This window comes from Ictidomys tridecemlineatus, chromosome 8, assembly GCF_052094955.1.
Source record: "Ictidomys tridecemlineatus isolate mIctTri1 chromosome 8, mIctTri1.hap1, whole genome shotgun sequence".
Classification (NCBI taxonomy): domain Eukaryota; kingdom Metazoa; phylum Chordata; class Mammalia; order Rodentia; family Sciuridae; genus Ictidomys; species Ictidomys tridecemlineatus.
Genome location: NC_135484.1, coordinates 122,815,123 through 122,839,057, shown reverse-complemented (window position 1 = coordinate 122,839,057; position 23,935 = coordinate 122,815,123). Strand labels below are relative to the sequence as shown.

Below are 23,935 nucleotides of genomic sequence, written 5' to 3'. Positions count from 1 at the left end.
TTTAAAAAAAAATGGGATGCTGCTGTAGAAAGGGGAGTGGTCAAGTTTACCTTGGCTCCATTGGGACTAGAAATGGCAGGGATAGGCATTCCAGCCATGCTGTTAGGATGGGCTTTGTGCCCCCCTCTCCTCACACATGGTGTTAACATCATTCCCAGCTGTTTACTAAGGGGATAAAGGGGGGTTGAGAGTGACAAGCTAAGCCAAGGACTAACCCATTACCATGGCACCGCGAGGGTTGGGGAGTGGCGTTGCTAAGGGGACAGCTGGTGTAAGTGAAAAACGCCTGTATCCAGGAAGGCTGCCAGGATTTGGGGAGAGGGTGGGCCGACCCTGCCAGGGGACGGGTTCGGGCCCCACCCAGCGGCTACTGGAAATGGAAGACCCTGAGGGCGGTGCGGCAAAGGGGCGGAAGTGACGTTGTAAGGGGCGGGTCCGACCGCGCACAATGGGCCATGGAGTTCCCGTTCGATGTGGACGCGCTGCTCCCGGAGCGGATCACGGTGCTGGACCAGCACCTGCGGCCTCCGGCCCGCCGACCCGGAACCACAACGCCGGCCCGGTGATATTTGAAACCCGCCCTATGGCCCTTCTTTCCCGGTTCCTCTCCAAACCTGGTCCAGGAACCACGCCCCCTTCTTACTTACTAGTGGCCACTCCTTTTGATGTCCGGGCCCATCCTTTGGGTGACCTTTGACTCGCAACCTAATGGGTTAGATTAGCGCTTGGATCTGTGAACTTTCACCCCTTGGCCCAATGTAGCCCCTTTCAAAGGCTGTGGTAGACCCGCCCTTCCTGCCTTCCCTTAGTTACCTGAAGGGAGGAGAGAGTATCACCTTGAAAGGTGTGACAAAAGTTTGGTTTCCAGAGGGGTTGGGTTGGAAACCAGATTGAAAGACATCCAGGCAAACGCAGAGATCCCTAAGTATTGAATCTGGGTTGGAATTGTGGTCCAGATTCCCAATAGTGACTGCTCAGGACCCTCTAATTCAGTGAGTATCTGACCCTTTTGTCTCCTCTCTCTGTAGTGTTGATCTGCAGCAGCAAATTATGACCATTGTAGATGAATTGGGCAAGGCATCTGCCAAGGTACTGGGGAGGCTTTTGATGGAATAAAGAGTAGACCTCAGTGGGGATGGTGACAAGGGAGGCCTGGGTCCCTTAAAAGGGACTTGTAGAAACTGTGTCTTCATTTTTTCGGCAGGCCCAGAATCTTCCTGCTCCTATTACTAGTGCATCAAGGATGCAGAGTAATCGCCATGTTATTTATGTGCTCAAAGACACATCAGCCCGACCGTGAGTGTCAAATTCTCCTACATTCTATACTTAATTCCTTCCTGCTTCAACCCTCCCCCCCTTCTTTGACTCTACCACTTCCAGACAGCTGCTGGCTTGTTCATTATTTTCCTCATCCTACAGGGCTGGGAAAGGAGCCATTATTGGTTTTCTCAAAGTTGGATATAAGAAGCTCTTTGTACTGGTGAGTGTTATTGGAAACAGAGGATTTGTATGCCTTGTTTCCAGAGAACAAAAGTGCTGGTGGTTGCATGGGCAGCAAAGATGGCTAGATCTTAAAAGATATTTATTGTTTTTTACTTTGCAGGATGATCGAGAGGCTCACAATGAGGTAGAACCACTCTGCATCCTGGACTTCTACATTCACGAGTCAGTGCAACGTCATGGCCATGGACGAGAACTCTTCCAGCATATGTTGCAGGTATCATTCTGTGTGTGTATGTGTATGTGTGTTCATGTGTGGTACTGGGGACTGAACCCAGATGCGCTTTATCACTGGGTCACACATTCCCATATCTTTTTATTTTTTACTTTGAGACAGGGTCAAGCTAAGTTGCTTAGGGCCTTGCTAAATTAGTGAGGCTGGCTTTGAACTTATGATTCTCCTGCTTCAGCCTTCCAAGTCTCTGGGATTAAAGGCTGCACCACAGCACCCAGTATCACTTTCTTTCTTTCTTTTTTTTTTTAAAGAGAGAGAGAATTTTTTTAATTTTTATTTTTTAGTTTTCGGCAGACACAACATCTTTGTTTGTATATGGTGCTGAGGATCGAACCCGGGCTGCACGCATGCTAGGCGAGCACGCTACCACTTGAGCCACATCCCCAGCCCCAGTATCACTTTCTTTACCACTCATCCAAAATAGAGATCAACTGTTCCTTTGCCCTGAGCCCTTCCAGAGGCCTTGCTGCTCTCCTTCACTGCAGTGTTCCCATATCCCCCTATTCCCTTTATAAATCTCCTAAGTTCCTGTTGGCTTGCTCTGCCCTTACACTCTCCTACCCTGAGTCTCCTATTCTCTGCAGAAGGAGCGAGTTGAACCACACCAACTGGCCATTGACCGACCTTCACAGAAGCTGTTGAAGTTCCTGAATAAGCACTACAACCTGGAGACTACTGTACCACAGGTTAGAGGTTTAGACTATAGATCCCTACTGAACAATTCCATTGTACTTATTATTTGGGGCAGAGAAGTGGCACTTCTAAGAGCTCCTTGTTCCCCATCATATAGGACTTATTTTGAACAGCTTAACTCTTTCTTTTGCTACCATTGCTCATCCTGCAGTCATTTCATCCTCATGTATTTTTGGATTATCAGGGATTGTTTCCTAAACCTCAGTTTCACTCCTAGCACAGCTCACTTCCACCTCCTTGGTTTCACACTGGCTAATTAAATTTCAATTAAGGTTTAGCAAAGGTCCAGAATGATATATATTCTCTATCATCAGGGAGCTTTGGTCAAACAAAGGAAAGGTGATCTTGTCTATAATAAGTTGTTGAAATAAGTTAATAATGGTATCCATTCATTCAGCAAGTATTTATTGAGTGCTTGACGCTGCTGTGGGCAGTAGGAATATTCTACTCAGTGAAACAGACAAAAGTCCTTGTGGAGCCCTTATGGGGCTTATATTCTACTTACGGAGACAGATAAACATAAATAAGTAAAATCTATACTGTGATTAATAGTAAGTGCTCTGGAAAAATGAAGGCAAATAAGACTTGGGAGTGCCATGGGGAGGGGCTGTAGGAGATTACAGGTTCCAATGGGATAATCAGAGAAGACCTCAATGAGAAGTTATTGTTTGAGCAAAAACTTAAATACAATGGGTTTCTGAAGGGTCAACATTCCAAAACAGACAGAATGGCCAGCACCAAGACCATGAGTTGGGAATGTGCCTGAAAGAACAACATGGTACTAGGCGTGGTAGTGCACGCCTATAATCTCAGTGGCTTGGGAGGTTGAGACAAGAGAATCTTGAGTTCAAAGTCAGCCTCAGCAACAGTGAGGCACTAAGGAACTCAGTGAGATCCTGTCTCTAAGTAAAATACAAAATAGGGCTGGCAATGTGGCTTGGTGGTTAAGTGCCCCTGAATTCAATCCCCAGTACTCCTCCACGCCCTCAAAAAAAAAAGCATGAGTAAGGGCAAATATGGTAGGAGATGAGATCTGAGAGGTAATGGAGAAGGAAGGATATTTAGGGACTTATGAGTTACTGCAGATACTTTGATATTTACTCCAAGTGAAAAATAAAAGCATTTTGGCTGTGATTTTTTTTTTTTTAAACAATGTCACATTGGTTGTTACAGGCAGTAGAGGAGCAAGGGTAGAATCAAGTAGACAAGGATTGTTGTTAGGAAAGTAAGAATCTTGATGAAAAAATGATAGTGGTTTAGACCAAGGTGGCAGCATTAGAGATGGTAAGGAGTGGTCAAAGTTTAGATATTTTGAAGGTAAAGCAAGTAAGATTTCCTGATAGACTGGATGCAGAGAAAATGGGGCATTGAGGTAGACTCCAAAGCCTGAGCAGTTAGAAAAATTATGTTGCATTAATGAGATGATAGGTAGATCATCTTTGGGGGAAATACTAGGAGTTTATTTATTTATTTATAGTTGTAGATGGACAGTACGCCTTTATTTGTTTAGTTTTTTATCCAGTGCTAGGGATATAACCCAGTGCCTCACACATGCTAATTGAGCCTCTGCCACTGAGCTACAGCCCTAGCCCTAGGATTTTTTAATATGTTAGTTGGAGATGTCTGTGATATGTCATGTTGAGCAAACAGTTGGATACTTCCTTGGAGATGCCCTAGTGAAGAGGTTTGGGGTAGATAGTTTTCAGCGTATATATATAGTTTTTAAAGCAATGAGACAGGATGAAACCACTAAAGAGAGAGTAAATGGATCAAGAATATGAAAGCTCTTGGGTGCTCTTTAAGAAATTAGGGAGAGGGGCTGGGGATGTGGCTCAAGCGGTAGCATGCTCGCCTGGCATGCGTGCGGCCTGGGTTCGATCCTCAGCACCACATACAAACAAAGATGTTGTGTCCGCCAATAACTAAAAAATAAATATTAAAATTAAAAAAAAAAAAAGAAGTTAGGGAGAAACTAGAAGTTAGAAACCTGGTGTGGTAGTGCACGCTTATAATCCCAGGAACTCAGGAGGCTGAAGCAGGAGGATCATAAATTCGAGGCCAGTCTGAGCAACTTAGAGAAAACTTGTCTCAAAAAATGAAAAGGACTTGGCATATAGCTCAGTGGTAGAATGCTTGCCTACATGGATGAGGCCCTAACTTCCAGTAAAACACACACACACACACACACACACACACACACACACACACACGCGTAAGAGAGTAAGGATCAGAAGAAACAACTAGCAGATGTAACCAAGAGACTAGTGAAGGAGATGAAAGCTTAAAAGTGGGATAACCTGAAAGGTTGATGAAGAGTGTTTCTGAAAGGAAGAAAAGGTTTTCTGAGTAAAATGATAATGATCATTGAGCTAAGAAGAGGTCTGAGAAGTGATTGCTGGATTTAGCTGCCTTTGATCACTAGTGATACTGATGAGCTATTTAGTGCAGTGGTAGGTAAAGGTTTAGATGGACAGGGTTTGGAGACAGAGAAGCTAGGAACTTGAGACAGCAAGAATAGGCCACTCCATTTATACACAATGGAGTATTACTCTGAATTAAAAAATGACAAAATCATAGAATTTGGAGGGAAATGGATGGCATTAGAGCAGATTATGCTAAGTGAAGCTAGCCAAGCCCTAAAAAAACAAATGCCAAATGACTCCTTTGATATAAGGGGAGTAACCAAGGACAGGGCAGGGACAAAGAGCTTGAGAAGAAGATTAACATTAAACTGGGATGAGAGGTGGGAGGGAAAGGGAGTGAGAAGGGAAATTGCATGGAAATGGAAGGTGATCCTCAGGGTTATACAGAATTACATATAAGAGGAAAGGAGGGGTAAGACAAGATAATACAAGTGGAAGAAATGATTTACAGTAGAGGGGGTAGAGAGAGAAAAGGGGAGGGGAGGGGAAGGGGGATAGTAGAGAATAGGATAGACAGCAGAATACATCAGACACTAGAATGGCAATATGTAAATCAATGGAAGGGTAACTGATGTGATACAGCAATCTGTATACGGGGTAAAATTGGGAGTTCATAACCCACTTGAATCAAACTGTGAAATATGATATATTAAGAACTATGTAATGTTTTGAATGACCAACAATTAAAAAAAAGCAAAATAAATAAATAAATAAATAAAGCAAAAAAAAAAAAAAAAGAATAGGCCACTCTTAAATGCTGGGGATATAGGTCAGTGGTGAGTGTTCGCCTAGAATGTGCAAGGCCCTGGCTCAATGCAAATATAAATCGTGCCACTTTAAGGAGAAAAGTAGAGCAAATAGCTAGAGGAGGAAGTGGATCAAAAGAGGATTGATTCTTTTCAGATGGAAGAACTAACAGTATAAGAATGAATGATTCAGTATAGAGAAAATTTGATGGTGACACGAAAGTGGGAGGAATTGCTGAAGTAGTGATGGTGAGTGGGCAAAAGGGGTTGGGATTTGTTTGACAAGTTAGCCTTGGATAGGAGTGTGCACCATTCATCCAAAATAATATAAATTGATAGACATGAGTAGAGACAAAGCATAAGGACACTGATAGTGAGTGCTATATTAAAGTAGAGGTTGAGTAAAGAAAAGCTTAATATGAGCTTTTTTTTTTTTTTTTCCTGGTACTGAGACTGAATCCAGAGGTGCTTAACCAGTGAGATATATCCCCCAGCTCTTTTTATTTTTTTATTTTGAAGCAGGGATTCACCAAGTGGCTTAGAGCCTCACGAACTTGCTGAGTCTGGCTTTGAACTTGTTATCCTCCTGCCTCAGCTTCCCAAGTCTCTGGGTTTATAAGTGTTAAGCTTAATCTTAAAAGGCAAATGTTTGTCAGGTTAGAAAAGGAAGCAGGTTAAAGTGCATTCTATATAGAAGAACCAGCATGAGCAAAGGCAGAGAGGTATTAAAACCACCTTGCAAGATAGTGCAAGCATTGTGGTGTGGTTGGAGTGCTAGGTGTGTGCTTGCTGGGGAGAAGATAAGGTTGAGTTGGTAAACACAACAGCAAGGTCAAGGCAAGAGATAGACAGGGTATATTTAGAAACTCCTCCTACAGCGCTGGGGATATAGCTCAGTTGGTAGAGTGCTTGCCTTGAATGCACTAGGCCCTGGGTTCAATCCCTAGCACCAAAAAAAAGAAGAAGAAGAAAGAAAGAAATTCCTCCTACAGTGCATTTCTCCATTAAGAGGGAGTAGAGAGCAGTGGAAAGAACACAGTATTTAACATCAAACACCTTAATCAGTTAACATGTAAGACCAAAGCAGTTGTAGAATATAAATAATAACAATTAACAATGCATGAGCTCTATGTGAAAGTTTCCTGCATCATCCCAGTGGAACCTTTTATATCTCTTTGAGGTAGGTGCTCTGATTCTATTTTCCCTTTTTTTTTTTTTCAGGAGGGTATCCTTGGATTGAACTCAGGGGCACTCGACTACTAAGCCACATCCCCAGCATTATTTTGTATTTTATTTAGAGACAGGGTCTCACTGAGTTGCTTAGCACCTCATCATTGCTGAGGCTGGCTTTGAACTCACAATCTTCCTGCCTTAGCCTCTGAGCTGCTGGGATTACAGACATGCGCCACCAGGCCTGGCTCCGTTTTCATTTATACAAATCAGTGACTTGACCAAGTTTATATGGTTAATAAGTGGGAGAGGCCCAAATTTGAATCTATATTCTTTTTTTTTTTTTTTTTTTTTTTGAGAGAGAGGGTCTTGCTATGTTGCCTAGGGTGGTTCTAAACTCCAAGGCTACCGCCTGAGCAGCTGGGACTATAAGTATGTACCACTTAGCCTAGCTCCTCCATAGGCCACTATTTTGTTTTGTTTTTTTCTTTATGTGGTACTAGTGATTGAACCCAGGGTCTTGCACATATTAGGCAACTGTTCTACCTCTGAACTACATTATTATTATTATTATTATTATTATTATTATTATTATTATTATTAATTTTGAGACAGGGTCTCACTAAGTTGTCCAGACTGGCCTTGAACTCATGATTCTCCTACCTCAGCCTCTCAAGCACCTGGCATTACAGGTGTGTGCCACCACACCTAGCTCATAGTTCACTCTTAATCTCTCTACTATATTCCTGGCTAAAACACCATAGCTAAAATCAGAAGTCTCAAGGTTAGACCTTCCAATTTAGTTGTGTGATATTGAGTAAGCCATGTCTCCATCCCCACCCCCTCCCCACTTTTCTCTACTAATCACAATACTCAATATTGTGTTTCAAGGCTAATTGTAGTGGCCTGTGCCATAATCCTAGTACTCAGAGGTTGAGGCAGGAGGATCACAAGTTAAAGGGCAGCTTGGGCAACTTAGCAAGACCATATCTCAAAATAAAAATGAAAAGGACTGTGGATGTAGTAGCTCAATGATAAAGTGCCTGTGAGTTCAATCCCCACTAACCCCATAAACAAATTGAAACTAAAAATATTTAAAAGGACTAGGGATTAACTCACTCATTGGTAGACATTTGCCTAGTATGCACAAGGCTCTGAGTTCAATCCCAGTATGCTCAAAAAAGAAAAAAAACAGTGACTCCAAGTACTGTTGTGAAGGCCAAATTGAATGTGATAGTAAATAACTCTGAAATAAACAGCTGCTAGTTGTCATATGGGCACATGTCTTGCTTTAACTAGCTCTACCCATTTGAACTCTGCTGAATTCTTAATGTTTCTTAAGTGTTTGTGTACTTAGTTTTGTGCACTGTAACTCCATTAACCTTGTTCCTGGTAGACTTAAAAGCTGATTCTGGGGGTTTTTTTTTGTTTTGTTTTATTTAGTTTGGTTTAGTTTGGTACCTGATATTGAACTCAGGGGGACTTAGCCACTGAGCCACATCCCCAGCCCTTTTATATTATACTTTATTTAGACATAGAGTCTCTCTAAGTTGCTTTAGGGCCTCGCTAAGTTGCTGAGGCTGGCTTTGAACTCTTGATCCTCCTGCCTCAGCTTCCCTAACCCCTGGGATTACAGGCATGCACCACTATGCCTGGCTTTTGTTTTGTTTTTGAGATAAATTTTACCATTTTAACCATTTTAAAGTATAGGGTTGTTTTTGTTTTTAATAATGACAGTATTGGGGAATTATATCTACCGTCTATTTCCAGAACATTTTCATCCCTCAAAAAGAGACACTAGGCCAGGTGCAGTGGCACATAACTGTAAACCCAGGTACTGAGAGAAGACTGAGGCAGGAGGATCATAAGTTCAAGGCCAGCCTGAGCAACTCAGAAATCTGTCTCAAAAATTTTTTAATAAATCAATAAAAAGGACTGGGGAAGTTATCTCAGAGATTGTCGCCAAGCACAGCAAGCCCAATGAGTTCAATTTCCAACAACACAAAAATAAATATATTCTTTCTTTTTATTTGAAAAGAAAGAATCCCCTATCTTATTAAGCAGTTACCCCTATTCCCCTTCCTTCTGCTCTTGGCAACAACTAATCTATTGCTGTTGGGATTTGCTTATTTTGAATATTTCATATACAGAGAATCATATAATCATGATATGGCCTTTTCTTGTGACTGGCTTCTTTCACTTAGCATAATGTTTTCAGAGTTCACCCATGTTGTAGCATGTAGCAGTACTTCATTCCTTCATATGGCTGAATAACATTCCATTGTATGGATAATGCCACACATTTTGTTTTTATTGTTTTGTTTTGCAGTGCTGAGGATTGAGCCCAAGACCTCACATGTGCAAGACAAAACATTTTGCCACTGATCTACCTCCCCAGCCCTTTTTTTCAATATATATATTTTTTAGTTGTTGATGGACCTTTATTTTATTTTAATTTTTTCTTAGTTGTAGTTGGAAACAATACTTTTATTTTATTTACTTATTTTTATGTACTGCTGAGGATCGAACCCAGTACCTTGCATGTGTGAGGCGAGCGTTCTACCACTGAGCCACAACCCCAGCCCCTATTTTATTTTATTTTTATGTGGTGCTAAGAATCAAACCTAGTGCCTCACATATGTTAGGCAAGCACTCTGCCACTGAACTACAATCCCAGCCCCTTCCCAGCTTTTTTTATATTCATTTTGAGAAAGGGTCTTACTAAGTTGTCCAGGCTGGCCTCAAACTTGTCATTCTTTTGGCTCAGCCTTTTGAGTATCTGGGACTATAGGTATGTGCTACCATACCCGGCAATGTACCACATTTCTTTTTTTAATATTTATTTTTTGGTTGTAGTTGGACACAATACCTTTATTTTATTTATTCATTTTTATGCAGAGCTGAGGATTACACCCAGGGCCTCACACATGCTAGGTGAGTGCTCTACTGCTGAGCCACAACCCCAGCCCCTGTACCACATTTTGTTTATTGTATTTATCAAGTGTTAGATGTATGACTACCTTTATTTTTTGTCTTTGAATAATATTGCTGTGAACATTCATGCGCAAGATTTTGTTTGCACATATTTTTAGTCTTCTTGAATTGCTGTGACATATAGTAATTAACTTTTAAGAACTGACAAGATGTTTTTCCACAGTGGCAGTATCATCTTTATCATCTTTATTGCATCCCCCAGCAATGTAGGAGTGTTCCAATTTGTCCACATTCTTGTCAACTTTTGTTATTTTTCTTTTTGTTGTTGTTGGTTTTTTTTTTAATTGTAGATGGAGACAACATCTTTATTTATTTATTTATTTGTTTATTTATTTATTATGTGGTGTTGAAGATCGAACCCAGTGCCTCACACTCCCTAGACAAGCACTCTACCACTGAGCCCCAACCTCAGCCCCTGTTGTTTTCTTTAAATAGCAGCCATTCCAGTGGGTATGAAGTGTGGTATCTTTTTGTGGGCTGCTTGGGGGGTTTTATTTATTTATTTATTTTTGGTGGTAGTAGAAATTGAACTGTGGGCCTTTTGCATGTTAGGCAAGTATTCTACCACTGAGCCACCATCCCTAGCCTTTTTTAGTTTTTGAGACAGGGTCTCACTACGTTCTAGGCTGGCCTTGAGTTTGTGATCCTCCTACTTCAGCCTTCTGAGAAGCTGGAATTACAGGCATGTGTCAATAAGCCTGGCCTCTGTGGTTTTGATTTGTATTTCTCTAATGACTACTGACTGATGTTAAACACTTATTTATTTATTCTTGAGCAATTTTGGGGGGGGGGTACTGAGGATTGAATCCAGGAGTACTTAACCACTGAGCCACATTCTCCAGCATTCTTTTTTATTTATTTTATTGAGACAGGGTCTTGCTAAGTTGCTTAGGACCTTGCTAAATTGCTGAGGCTGGCCTTGAAATAGCAACCCCTCATGCCATAGCCTCCAGAGTCCCTGGGATTACAGGCGTGTATGTGCCACCACACCCAGCTTTACTAGCCATTTGTATATCTTTGGAGAAACATTTATGCAAATGTTTTATTCATTTTTAAATTATGTTGTCTGTTGTTAAGTTGTAAGAGTTCTTTAAATATATTATCAATATAACAATCTTATCAGTGTGTGGTTTTTCTCCCACTCTGGAGATTGTCTATTCCCTTTTTTTAAAAAATAATTTTTTGTTGTTGTCAAAGGACCTTTATTATTTTTTTATTTATTTATATGCGGTGCTGAGTATTGAACCCAGTGCCTCACACATGCTGGGCAAGCACTCTGCGACTGAGCTACAACCCCAGCCCTTTTTTGATAGTGAAGTATAACATTTTTAATTTTGTGAAATCAAATTTATCTGCTTTTTCTTTTGTTGTTTCTGATTTGGGTGTCATATTTAAGAAACTGTTGCCTGAGGTGGGCACAGTAGCACATGCCTGTAATCCCAGTGATTAAGATTAAGGCAGGAGGATCATAAATTTAGTGTAAGTCCCTGTCTAAAAAAAAATAAATAAAAAGGGCTGGGGATATTGCTCAGTGGAAGAATTCCTCCCAGTTTGATACCCTGTACTAATGATGGGGGTAGGGGACTGTTAGAAGAAACTCTTGCCTGGAGTTGAGAGTGTAGCTCAGGGCACTGTGTGCTTAGTAAATACAAGGGCTTGGCTTGAATCCCTGGCATCAAAAAAATCAACCCTTGTTAGGCGTGGTGGTGCACGCTTGTAATCCCAGTGGCTCTGGAGGCTGAGGCAGGAGGATTGTGAGTTCAAAGTTAGCCTCAGCAAAAATGAGGTGCTAAGCAACTCAGTGAGACTCTGTCTCTAAATAAATACAAAATAGGACTGGGGATGTGGCTTAGTGGTCAAGTGCCCCTGAGTTCAATCCCTGGTACAAAAAAAAACTAAACTTTAAAAAAAACCTGTTCAATCCAAGGTACCAAAGATTTTTCTCCTGCTTCCTGCTTTCCTCTGAGTTTCGTAGTTTTGGGCTGGGATTGTAGCTCAGTGGTAGAGCATTTGCCTAGCATGTGTGGGGTACTGGGTTTGATCTTCAGCACTACATAAAAATATATAAATAAAGGTATTGTGTTCCTCTATTACTGAAAAAAAAAAGTTTCATAGTTTTAGCTTTCTTTTTGCCATTGAGATATGGTGTCTTGTTGCTGTGCCAACCTTGAATTCAGGATTCTCCCACTCAGTCTCCTGAAGAGCTGTCTGGCAATAGTTTTATCTTTTACATTTGGTCTTTGACGCTGTTTGAGGTCAAAATGATATATGAGATAGAGGTCCAAATTTATAATCTTGAATGTGGGATGTTCAGTTGTTCAAGCATTAACTTTTTAAAAGACTGTTCATTCCCTGTAGAATGATTATGGCACTTTTGTTGAAAATTAGTTGACCCTAGACATATGATTTATTTCTGAACTCTCAATTCCATTCTTTTGATTGATTGGTTTGTTCTTGTGCCACACCACACTGTTGTGTGTGTTTTTAGTACTCTTCTACCACTGGGTTTTTTGTTTGTTTTTTTTTTTTTTTTTAATATATATTTATTTATTTTTTAGTTCTCGGCGAACACAACATCTTTGCTGGTATGTGGTGCTGAGGATCGAACCTGGGGCCGCACGCATGCCAGGCGAGCGTGCTACCGCTTGAGCCACATCCCCAACCCGGTTTTTTGTTTGTTTGTACTTGGAATTCAACCCAGGGGTGCTTAACCACTCAGCTACATCCCAGCCTCTTTTATTTTTTATTGTGAGACAGGGTTTCAACTAAGTTGCTTAGGGCCTTGCTAAGTTGCTGATGCTGGCTTTGAACTTGTGATCCCCCTGCCTCAGCCTCCCGTGGCACTGAGAATACAGGTGTGCACTAATGCCTCTGGCACCATATTGTTTTGATTCCTATAAAGTTAAGCTTCCAGTTTTTTTTTTTTTTTTTTTTTTGGGGGGCTGGGGGTGCTGGGGATTGAACCCAGGAACAAGTGAGACACATCCTCAGCCCTATTTGCTTAGTGCCTCGCCATTGCTGAGGCTGGCTTTGAACTCGCTATCCTCCTGTCTCAGCCTCCTGAGCTGCTGGTATTACAGGAGTGCGCCACCACACCTGGCAAGTCTTCTAGTTTTATCCTTCTTCAACATTGTTTGGCTCTTGGAGGTTCTTTGCAGTTCCACATAAGCTTTAGAATCAGCTTGTTTGGGGTCTGAGTTTTTTGGTATACTGGATGTGTGTGTGTGGGGGTATTTGTTTAATCTTTTCTTGGGGGGTCTAGGTTTTTGGTCTGTTACCAAGGATAAGAAATCTGGGTTGTGTTCTTCTACTGTGGTTTTTCTGGTACAGGCTCTGTAATGTGCTCAGTGGCTGAATGGACAAATATACTTTGCTTCATCTTCTAGGTGAACAACTTTGTGATCTTTGAAGGCTTCTTTGCCCATCAGCATCGTAAGTTTTCTCATCTTCTGTTGTCATGTAGTTGGGACGACGGAAGGAAAGAGGTGGGCTCTTGGTCCCACTGGCCCCGACTTAGGGGCACCACCACTTCCTTCCTCACAGGGCCCCCTGCTCCCTCTCTGAGGGCAACTCGACATTCTCGTGCTGCTGCAGCTGATCCCACGCCTGCTGGTAAAGCCTGCATCAAATGTGTGGAACTGTAGCACAGTGATGGCTAGTTATTCTAGAAGCCCCAGGAGGACAGTGTTTTCCATGGGCAATTTTTTAAAATTCTGAAGTAATCCATGTCTCCAGCACTCATTCTGTTTTCCTTTGTCCTCATGGGAGTTCAGTGCATTTTATATTTGACAGGTTTTTTTTTTTTTTTTAATTTTTGATGCTAGGGATTGAAACCAGGGCTTTGTGAATGCTAAGCATGAGCTCTACATGGACTACATACGCAGCACCATACTCGACAAGATTCATAACTAAGCAAGCCCATTCAGAGCCTGTTTGACAATTGAGATGAGTAGAGCCAATTGCTAGGTCAAATTCATCAAAATAGGCCAGGGTTATATTCCTTTGTTAACCCCTCACACTTCTATAGGCCAGGGAAGGATAGGCAAGTGCAGCCATTTCCAAATGTAGAAGAGTAATATGAATGGTCCAAAGTTTAAACATTAGTTTTAGAAGGCAATGTCAAGAATTTATGGCATTTCCAGCTAAATAATGAAATAGAACTGGAGAAACCACACCTACAGTGCTGACCAATTTTCTTGTCCCATCCTCATATACATACACATAGCCTATCAGTCTGATCTGCATTCTTCCTCTCCCTCAGCATATCCTCAAGGAGAACAGTGTAGCTTTTGCTAGCTGTGCAGTATTTGCTAGTATAGACAGACGGGTCTTCTTCCTGGGCTGACCTTTATGGCTAGCTCCTGCCTTGCTGTATGATCAGGAAAGGAAAGAATGGCCACCCAAAGAATAGTCTGTTGCCCATTATTAGCATCAGCCTGCATCAAACACTGATATGAGTGACTGGCATTGGTTTACAAGGCTCCTCATTGCAGGGAGGGTGAGAATGAAGATCTCCAGAAGAGGGCGCTGTGGATAAAGGTTAAGTGGCTATGTCTGAAAGTCTTGGAGAACCTCTTAAGAAGCAGGAAGGGAGAGCTTTAGCCACTATTTCAGCTCCTACTTACTGATAGCTCCTTTTGGGTGCCTACATTTTCTCTTCATTTTTTTTCTTTTTTAAACCTAATAAAACTTCAATCTCTCCACATCTTTTTGCACAGGAAGGGGAGGTCTTGTCCCACCCCCCTCTTCCTCGATCTCTCCAGAGCAATTCCCAATTAACCAAGGGCTTTGTCCATCTCATCTAGAGGAACCTAGGGTCCTCGCTGGCCCAGCTGGGACCATTCCACTGCCCCAGAACCCCAAGGGGGCCTGACAGCACCCATGGACAGTAAGAGCTTGCCTCCTCTTGGCCACCCTTTTCCCGCATCTCCCAGGCCCCCAGTCTCCCCTTGGGTTTTCTCCCTTAATTCTGTGTTCGGCCTACTCCTTCTGGCTCTCCCCAAAAGTGCTCCAGCATTTCCCCCCAAATTCCCTTTGGTGTGCTGGCTTTGCCATAGCACGGCTTCTGCGATGGCATTCTCAGGAGGAACTGTTGTATTAGGGAGTAGAGGTGTGGGGTTGTAGGGGTAGTGGTGGGGAGGAGGGTACAAAGTATATTTACTAATTCTTCCCTTACCTTTGTCCCCTCCACCACCAGCTCCAGCAAGGAAGCTGCCACCCAAGAGAGCAGAGGGAGATATTAAGCCATATTCCTCTAGTGACCGAGAATGTAAGAGGGGTTTGATAGGGTGTGGCTGGGCCTGGGGAGCTTAATATGTAGGAAAAAGGGTGCTCAGGACCCAGGGAAAGGATGGTGATCTCTATGGCTCTGATTTTTTTTTTTTAACCTAATCTTTACTAATCTTTTTAACCTAATCTTGACTCTTCTTTTTTTTTTTGTTTGTTTTTCCCTTATCTCCTCCAGTTCTGAAGGTAGCTGTGGAGCCTCCTTGGCCTCTAAACAGGGCCCCTCGACGCGCCACACCTCCAGCTCACCCACCACCCCGCTCCAGCAGCTTAGGAAACTCGCCAGAACGGGGCCCTCTCCGCCCCTTTGTGCCAGAGCAGGAACTACTACGTTCCCTGCGCCTCTGCCCACCCCATCCTACTGCTCGTCTTCTGCTGGCCACCGACCCTGGGGGCAGCCCAGCACAGCGTCGCCGCACCAGGTAATAGAACTTGGAGAGTTCTTGGTATGTGAAAGAGGAGCTTAGAAATGGCAAAGGATAATTTGAATCTGTCAGAGATGTGGATTAGGGTGTCCCAAAACCTGTGGGTAGATAGAGGAGTCCCAAAACCTTTGAAGAAACATTGAAAAATATTTGTGGAAGTGATCTGGAAAAAAGTTTGAAAGAGCCTAGGGACCCTAGTTTTAATGTGAGAGTTAATGTGAGAAGGGTGGGAAGAATTTTAAGCCCTAGTTTTAATGTGAGAAGGGTGGGAAGAATTCAGAAATCCATTGGGTTAGGGGAAATCTTGGTTTAACACTTGCTAGAAATGAGCAGTATCACTTAACACATTTTATGAACCCTTGGGTCCCCAGGGTCAATACCTTGTGTGCCAAGAACCCTTCCCAGCAAGCAGGTAGTGGGTATCTCCTTTATTTCTCTCATTAGCTTTCTTTTCACTTCTGACTTCTGTTTTTCTCTCTCCCCCATTTTTCCTTTCCCTTCTTCCTGTCCATAACATCTCTCCATAGCTCCCTTCCCCGCTCTGATGAGAGTCGATACTGACAGTCACCCCTTTCCCCCCCTGGGAGACCTGGGGTAGGCAGAGATTACTTTCCCTGAGAACCTCAGATTCACTCTTCCATTGCATTCTCCAGGACCCAGTGGAACCTGACAGAGCCCATGGGATTCCCTCTTCCACTTTCTTAGACATCTGGGTTGTCAGGGTCCCAAACAGCATACTACTTGCAGCTTTTCTTACTACAGAGGGCACCCCTGCTCTCCCAACTTGGCCTGAACATCCCCAGACAGCCAGACCCTTGAGTGGGTGGCTCATACTAATTAATTGAACTTTGTGTGTGTGTGGTGCTGGGGATTGAACCCAGGACCTCACACATGCTAGGCAAGTACTCTACCAACTGAGCTGTATCCCCAGTTCATACTGATTACTTAGAGAAGCACACTCTTGCTTGCCATCAGACTCTAGACTACCATGGAAGGTCCAAGAGCCTCCTCTACCAGGGAAAACTGTTTAAGGAGTCCTGTCCATGGAATAATCCCATATTCCCTCCCCAGGGTCCAGTGGTGGTTCTAATACTGTTTATGCTGCCTACCACACTTGCCCTTTCAGCCTGTTCATTCTAGCCAGTGTTCAAGCTTGGCTTCAGAGCAGTCCAATTAGATAGGACAGGGACTCACCGGCTCCCCAATGGGGTTCAACTCAATGTTGCCAAACTCTTAATTTCCATGTTTTGTGTATGTATCAGGGAACCCCCAAACTGATGTTGCTTTGGGGTCTCTAAAGAAGATTCATTGATGCCACTGCTTCCTTCAGATCCAGATTTTGTTTCTGGGCAGTAGATCCCAGCAAGCATCCTGGGATCACTTTTAGTCATGTTTTGAAGATAATCTGGGTCTCAAGGATTTGTTTGATCCTGGAAATCCCCTCTCCCATCTGTCCCTCCCTGGTAGCTATGCTGATAAACCTCTGTCTTGTGAGATTGTCTTGAAATAAGATGGAGGACCACTCTTCCACTGGCCTTCATCTCTTCTTCCCTCTTAGCAAGACCCTCCTTCCCTGCTCCATGCACGGGGTACAGCTAGATCCTTCCCCTTTCTACCCTCTGAATGTGTGGTAGATCAGATACTTCTACTCTGTTCCCTCAAAGCCTTGGGAGCAGGATCTCCCTCTCTCCCCACTCACTCCTCCCTTTTCTTCTCCCTCTGTGTTGTCTGAATAAAGCTGAATTCCTCTGTGTTTTCTAAATTGACCTTTTCAATGAAAAAAAAAAAAAACTACATAAGAAACAATTTAAGGTGTCAGCCTCATTTTTGTGTCACCCTTTATTTTTCTGGGGTCTCAAAACCTCTGTCCCTTTCATCCTCTTCACCTCTGAGATTGGGAGATCTTCCTCCAAGAAGTATCAGAGCTCCCCTTCTAGGATCTGGCATCTGTCCCTATGCATCTTCTTTGCTGATTTTTCTCCTTCCAAGTTTGTTTTCTCAGGCTGGGGATGTGGCTCAGTTGGTAGAGTGCTTGCCTAGCATGCACAAGGCCCTGGGTTCAATCCCCAGCATCACCATAAAAAAACAAAAAACAAAAAAAACCTAAGCTGTTTTTCCTCATGGAGTCATTAGATTCCCCTGTATGGGTTTCTATATCCACTCTCTGTTCCCTCCAGGTCTCCCCAGTGACTTCTGCCCTTGACTTTGGCCAGCCCTTGCTGAGATGTCAAGATTTATCAATATCTTGGGATCCACTAATTACCTACCAACTGTTGTCTGGACTCTTACCATGCTGTGATTTCCTGTAAACCTGTGACCCACTAATTCCTTGAATTTCTTTCAAGTCAAGCTGTTACCTCCATTTAGAGTTCAAGAGAGTCTGTTATCCTGTTCCAAAGCTTTCTTCCTTTTCCTCCTAAATTTGGCCTTGTCACTCCCTATTTCCCTTTAATCTGAGGTGTCTTATATTTAAAGTAACCATATTTTTCAAGCCAAACATCAGGGTATGTGGTCCAGCAAATTATTTTTTGCTTATATATGAGCCTGCTCTTTTTTTTTTTTCTTTTAAACATTTTATTTTTACACGGTGCTGAGGATGGAACCCAGTGCCTAATACATGCCAGGTGAGCACGCTACCACTAGAGCCACATCCCCAGCCCCTGTGAGCCTGCTCTTATGACATGATTTGGTCACTTTTGCCATACATTTCACACAAAATATCAACTAGAAAGAAAACAGCAACAACTCAGGATTGATCCAGAAAACTGGGATGTAAAATGAGCTCCTTCTCTCTCTGGAGCACATCTTAGATTAAAACCCCTTAGGAACAATAATTAACCCCCTTCTCTTTGTTCTTGTGTTGTTCCTCTTATTCCTCTCCTCTGATCCCTCCATACTCACTCATCTTTCATCCTGTAGCCTGTTCCCCATCATCTCCCATTTCTTCTACAGGGGGACTCCCCCAGGGCTGGTAGCCCAAAGCTGCTGCTACAGCCGCCATGGGGGGCCTAATTCCTCATCCCCCAATACAGGTAAGTATTTGTTCTTTCTATCCTCAAATAAAGTAGGCCACATCCACTATCTGCCTCAGCCTTCCCATGTACATGCCTGATATTTTCACAGGCAAACAAGAATTGAAGTATGCAGAACAGGAAACAGAGATTAGGTGAGGTGTAAACCCCTCCCCTAACAGTTTCCACCATTTTCTAAAGATTTTTACTCAGCTATTTCCTTTTCCTAAATTTTGCTCCTATGAACTGGACATCAGCTCCTCCCACAAATCCTTCTTACTAATATCCTACAAGCCTGTTTCCTCAAAGGCTCGACTCTGTTGCTTCCCTTTAGTTTCTGAGGAGTTTTAAGTTGGATATAATTTTAATGGGTTCCATGTGTCCTCCTCTACATTAACATCTGCCACCTATGAGACTTTAAAGAATCTGTATTTGTAATTCCCACTTAAGTGCCACTATAACGCACTCTCCATCTCCTCACTCACCAGGTCTGCCAGTGAGGAGCAGGTCTTGTCACAAGATGGGTCTGGGGAGGAACCCACACACACAGTTCCTCAACAGGCCCAAGCTCCACCATCCCAGTCCTGGACAGTGGGTGGGGACATGTTCAACGCCAGGTTCATTCGAAACCTGCAGGAACGTCGCAGCACCAGGCCTTGGTGACCACAGCCCTTTTTCACACTTTCAAAGTCAGTATTATTTCTTCCTCATTACAGGAGACAGCCAGAGCTCAGCCCTCTTAATGGATGTTTTCATTCATTCATTCATTCAACAGGCTTTCCTATCAGCTCCAGATCATTTGTATCTTATTTTTAACCAAAGTAATAAAAGTATTTATTTTTATAAATAAAAAAGCTATTAAAAAACTTGATCGTCATTATTTCTCTTAATCCAGAAAATCGTCATTATTTCTCTTAATCCAGAAAATTAGGATCCAAAGTGGTAGCAACACAAAGTATAGCAGAACTACAAATATGTACCACAAATACATTCTTCTCACCAATTGGTAATGTCATATCTCACCTCGGTTCAGCTTGGATTTTGTTTCTTTGTTCACTTTTGCAATTATAAGCAATCATACCTAGTTTGATCTAGTTTGGTTTCTGAGTCTTAAAATCCAGTTTTCTGGTTACTTTGATGGTTCCTTCCAAGCTTTTTCTTCACACTGAATACTGCCCTGGCACATATGCCCTCTCTTCATAGTGGATATCTTTTAAGTAAACCCTTAAATCAAACGGGTGATTCAGCAGATTCAAGCCTCGCTCTTAAAGGTGCTCCTCTCCTTCCCTGTCCCCACTCTTCTCCTTTCACACGGTTCAGCCGCATCCTCGCCTAGGTTGCTGCGCAAGTGCCACAGGCACTTGTACAGTTCAGTGCAGCTAATTTGCTGCGCAAGCGCCATAGGGTAGCGTCGGTCTGGCGAGCGCAGGCGCACTTAACGGCGAACCGAGCTCAGCTGCTTCCCTGGAGCCTGCAGTGCGCAAGCGCGCAACATCTCCGTTTTCCTCCCCTCAGCCCCTTCCCCCCCCTCCTTTCCCCTTCACGAAGCCGGCTCTGGGGCACGCTCACCCCTGTGAGGAGGCCGGAGGCTGGAGGCTGAACTTGGGAGGCGCCCTCTCCGTTCCCGGAAGATCATGTACCACCCCAGCCGGGGGGCAGCCCAGCGTCTCGGCCCCTGCCTTCGCGCCTACCAGGCTCGACCCCAGGTGAGAGCAGAGGAAAGACGGGAGGGGAGGAGAGGGGGCGGGGAGAGACCCTTCTCAGAGCCGGTGCGTGGGGCGGAGCGCGCGCCGGGTCCCGCGCAGGCGCAATGGCACCCCCGCCCCTTCCCACCTGTACGGGTTGGCGTGTGGAGGGGGCTAGGGTCGCAGGCATGGAAAGAGCCTCTGCGAGGCTGGTGCCGGGGCATGTTAGCTCTGTCCTGAGAGCGGGCGAGCGTGGTCAACGTCCAGGCAGCCTGGAGCGACTCCGTTGCGCCCGAGACTCTTTGATTACCTGTGCGTGGAGGTGATTTGAAGGGCAGGGGCAGAGGCTCGAATCCCGGCCGCAGCGCCGAAGGGAGTTCGTCAGCCCGGACCAGGACCGCAGGCCGTGCTGTGCAGTCCGCACATCCTGCATCTGGAGAGTGGTCCCGGCAGGAAAACCGACCCAATGGACCCAATTCAGACCCCTGTGCATGGGCGGGCAACATGGCCACGCCCCCAGCAGAGACGCGCCTCTGGGTCACTGTCCGGGACTGAGGTACCCGCGCGGCCCTCCAGCCCTTCGGGAAGTCACCAGCCCTCTAGGAAGTGAAACTCCCAGGGGATTCCTTGGGAGCCGAGATTCGGGTCAAACCTTAGTGGGTGACTTCCCATCTTAGTATCAACGTTAGTAAACCGGGAAATGAAGTTCATCCTTTAATAGTCTACTGGGATGTTTATGCCATTTAGTGGCGTAAATAATAGTGGCACTGAAATAATAGCTTTCATTTACGTTCTGTTTTATGGGTGACAAAGTTTTATTTACATTCATTAATATCTTATAAAAGCTAATGAGGCTTCATCATCCTTATTTATAAGAAACTGAGGTATAGGGATGAAAGTGCACAATAAAATGGGAACTCGGATTCCTAGCTTCAGTCCTATGTTCTTTTCCCTGTGCTACATTTACCTGGCATATTAAATTATGGAGATGTCTTGTAGACTACATCATTTTCACTCAGAGCACAATCAAACCTATTATTCATTTACTAAATATCTATTTTCATATGATCCTTACTATAAAGAGAGGTGAAACTAGCCCCTGGGACTCAGTATTGGTTGTTTTGCTTTTTGTTTTTTGGTGCTGGGGATTGAACCCAGGGTGTTTGACTACTGAGCCACACCACATCCCCAGCCCTTTTTTGTATTTTATTTAGAGACAGGGTTTTTGCTGAGTTGTTTAGGGCTTCGATAAATTGCTGAGGCTGGCTTTGAACTCACAATCCTTCTGCCTCGGTCTCCCAGACTCCTGGGATTTCAGGAGTGCACCATGGCTCCCAGCCAATGTTGGAATATTAATGTAAAGGCATTTGCTATTAATTGAGGGAGTTACTAGTACCTGTGGCACATCAAACTATTTCCTCCCATTTTCAATAGAGATGGAAGTGAATCTGTACCTTTTTTTCTTCTAGCAAGTTTCAGCTCCTCTGTCAGTAGTAGTAGGTGGGATTGGAAGCCTGTTTATGAGGCAACTGGATTCTTACCTTTTTCTCTTGTTCTGTCTCCTTAGGACCAGATTTCTTCTCGGACTCTACCATTCCCACCCCTCTGGCCCCACTCCACAACCACCACTTCCCCATCTTCTCCTCTTCTGTGGTCCCCTCGACTCCCACATCCTCCCTCCCAGCCTGTCCCCAGGCCTTGTCTACAACCTCTCCCTCAGATCCAGGCCCTCAACTCACCGTGGGTAGTTCTCCCTCCAGGAAAGGGGGAGGAGGGACCAGGACCAGAGTTGCACAGCCGCTGCTTAGATGGACTTCGGAGCCTTTTTGAGGGACCTCCCTGCCCATATCCTGGGGCTTTGACACCTTTCCAAGCCCCTGGAACTGCCCATTCTTCCCCTACCACCCCATCAGGAGATCCTAGTATGGAGGAACACCTGGCTGTCATGTATGAGAGACTGAGACAAGAGGTAAGTCAGTTCAAGAGTCGTCTTCATCTGTAGTGGAAAAGAATATAGATAATCCTTAAAAATAGTTTAGTCAATTGGACTATCTTAGAACCATCAGGCAGGCATAGAACTGTGCTGTGAACATTTTCCCAAGGAAAAAAGATGCTCTTTTATTGAGATTAAGGGAGGTCAAACGTGGAAAGAGATGACCTTTCACTCAGAGGGGATAAGAAGGCCCTAAAAATAGAAAACTGAGAAATTGGATCATCTTTATTTTCTACTGAATTCATCTCTCTTCTTCCACCTAGCTTCCCAACCTCTTCCTTCACTCCCATGACTATACTCTCTATTCATCCGATGTGGAATTTATCAATGAGATTCTGAGCATACGTACCAAGTAAGAATTGACATGGGTAAGGCTGGGAAGGGAAAAGGACCTAATGCTATACACTTGACTCTTTTTACTTCTTGGATTCTGGATAGCTTCTCACAAGTGTCTGCCATTCCTGTGACAGAAGCCAGTTTGTTTTTCTGATTCTGTCATTGTGGAGATTTCTTTCCCATCATTTTTTCATAGGGGCCGGACATGGTACATTCTGTCACTGACCCTCTGCCGCTTCTTGGCCTGGAACTATTTTGCACAACTTCGGTTGGAGGTTCTACAGCTGACCCGCCACCCTGAGAATTGGACCCTACAAGCCCGCTGGCGGCTCATAGGACTTCCCATTCACATGCTCTTTTTGCGTTTCTACAAGCGTGACAAAGAGGAGCTTTACCGGTAAGAGAAATGGGAAAAGATCCAAACTATAATCAGTTCCTTATCTTACCTTTTAAGACTTTTGACTATCTAGTCTCCAATCCGTGAGTTGCCCTCACTTGAGGGATCTGTTTTATTCTATAGCAAAAACAATAAGGATTCTGAATATATTAAGAAACCTCTGGGCCAGGCATAGTGGCACATGCCTGTAATCCCAGCAGCTCAGGAGGCTGAGGCAGGAGAATCCTGAGTTCAAAGCCAGCCTCAGCAACTTAGCAAGGCGCTAAGCAATTCAGTGAGACCCTGTGTCTATAAAAGAAACCTGAGTTTCTATTTCTTCAGGTACCTTTACCTGGCCTATAGTATAGGTACTGACTTACTGAACATTGGAATCATCTAAGGATCTTTTGATATTGGTGCCAGACCGTTCAATTTAATTGCTCAAGGTGCAACCTCAGCTTCGCAATTTCTAAAAGTTCCCTCAGGTGATCTAATACGTAATAAAACTTAATAACTCCTCATTTGAACAAATGCTTGAGTTAAGCTTAGGGACCAGGGACCTTCTCCCTAAGTAAGCCTCTCTCCCCCATCACCAGGACCTACGATGCCTATTCCACCTTCTACCTGAATTCCAGCGGCCTCATTTGTCGACATCGTCTAGACAAGGTGAGTCTTGGGGCTAAGGTAAAAGGAACATTTGTGTGCCCCTCCCCAACTGGCATTAACCGCTCTCCCTGCAGCTGATGCCTTCACACTCACCCTCAACGCCTGTAAAGAAGCTGCTAATGGGAGCCTTGGTGGCCCTGGGGCTGTCAGAACCAGAACCCAACGTACAAGTGTGTTCCAAGGCCTGAGCCAAGAACTGGGAGGGAAGCAGCACTGAAGACTTTGCTACGCACAAGAGAAGGAGGTGGAGGTGGCCAAGAATCTTGAGCCAGCTGCTTTTCCTTTTCTCTCCTTCCTTTCCATCTCATGCTGTGTAAAGCTGCTGTGTAATTTAACTTGTAAATAATAAAGTAACAATATGGGATGGATTTGATGTCACTTTCTCTGGACTTCGAA

The 23,935-nt window shown here is 43.9% G+C and overlaps 3 protein-coding genes and 1 non-coding gene across 14 annotated transcripts in view; 3 read left to right on the top strand and 1 right to left on the bottom strand.

The window, feature by feature from the left end:
* Nucleotides 1–20,615, bottom strand: part of Ppp1r10 (protein phosphatase 1 regulatory subunit 10) — a 44,481-nt gene extending 23,866 nt beyond the window's left edge. Inside the window, exon 1 of the mRNA XM_078020340.1 lies at nt 20,479–20,615. The gene's annotated coding sequence lies outside the window, so the exon portion shown is untranslated. The remainder of the gene's footprint in view (nt 1–20,478) is intronic.
* On the top strand, nt 404–20,122 carry Atat1 (alpha tubulin acetyltransferase 1). Of its 10 annotated transcripts, XM_005341031.5 has the most exons (13): nt 404–562; nt 1,029–1,089; nt 1,205–1,296; nt 1,420–1,480; nt 1,604–1,717; nt 2,320–2,421; nt 13,148–13,193; nt 13,305–13,373; nt 14,959–15,030; nt 15,226–15,469; nt 18,425–18,504; nt 18,596–18,638; nt 18,972–19,304. In XM_005341031.5, exons 1-13 carry the CDS (start codon nt 456–458, stop codon nt 19,144–19,146), a joined length of 1,266 nt encoding a protein of 421 aa, XP_005341088.2. In that variant the 5' UTR covers nt 404–455; the 3' UTR covers nt 19,147–19,304. The 10 variants fall into 10 exon arrangements, with proteins under 10 accessions (XP_005341088.2, XP_021576363.2, XP_021576366.1 ...); XM_021720688.3 differs by lacking the exon at nt 18,596–18,638 and having other exon boundaries at nt 18,972–20,122; XM_021720691.3 differs by lacking the exon at nt 13,305–13,373.
* On the top strand, nt 17,478–17,550 carry Trnaa-agc (transfer RNA alanine (anticodon AGC)). Its single transcript has one exon. It is a non-coding gene; the product is annotated as a tRNA-Ala (tRNA).
* Nucleotides 19,980–23,907, top strand: C8H6orf136 (chromosome 8 C6orf136 homolog). Of its 2 annotated transcripts, none has more exons than XM_005341035.5 (6): nt 19,980–20,189; nt 21,736–22,137; nt 22,425–22,513; nt 22,694–22,894; nt 23,470–23,539; nt 23,614–23,907. In XM_005341035.5, exons 1-6 carry the CDS (start codon nt 20,118–20,120, stop codon nt 23,725–23,727), a joined length of 948 nt encoding a protein of 315 aa, XP_005341092.1. In that variant the 5' UTR covers nt 19,980–20,117; the 3' UTR covers nt 23,728–23,907. The 2 variants fall into 2 exon arrangements, with proteins under 2 accessions (XP_005341092.1, XP_013221025.1); XM_013365571.4 differs by lacking the exon at nt 19,980–20,189 and adding an exon at nt 20,592–20,724.
* The last annotated feature ends 28 nt before the right edge of the window (nt 23,908–23,935 follow it).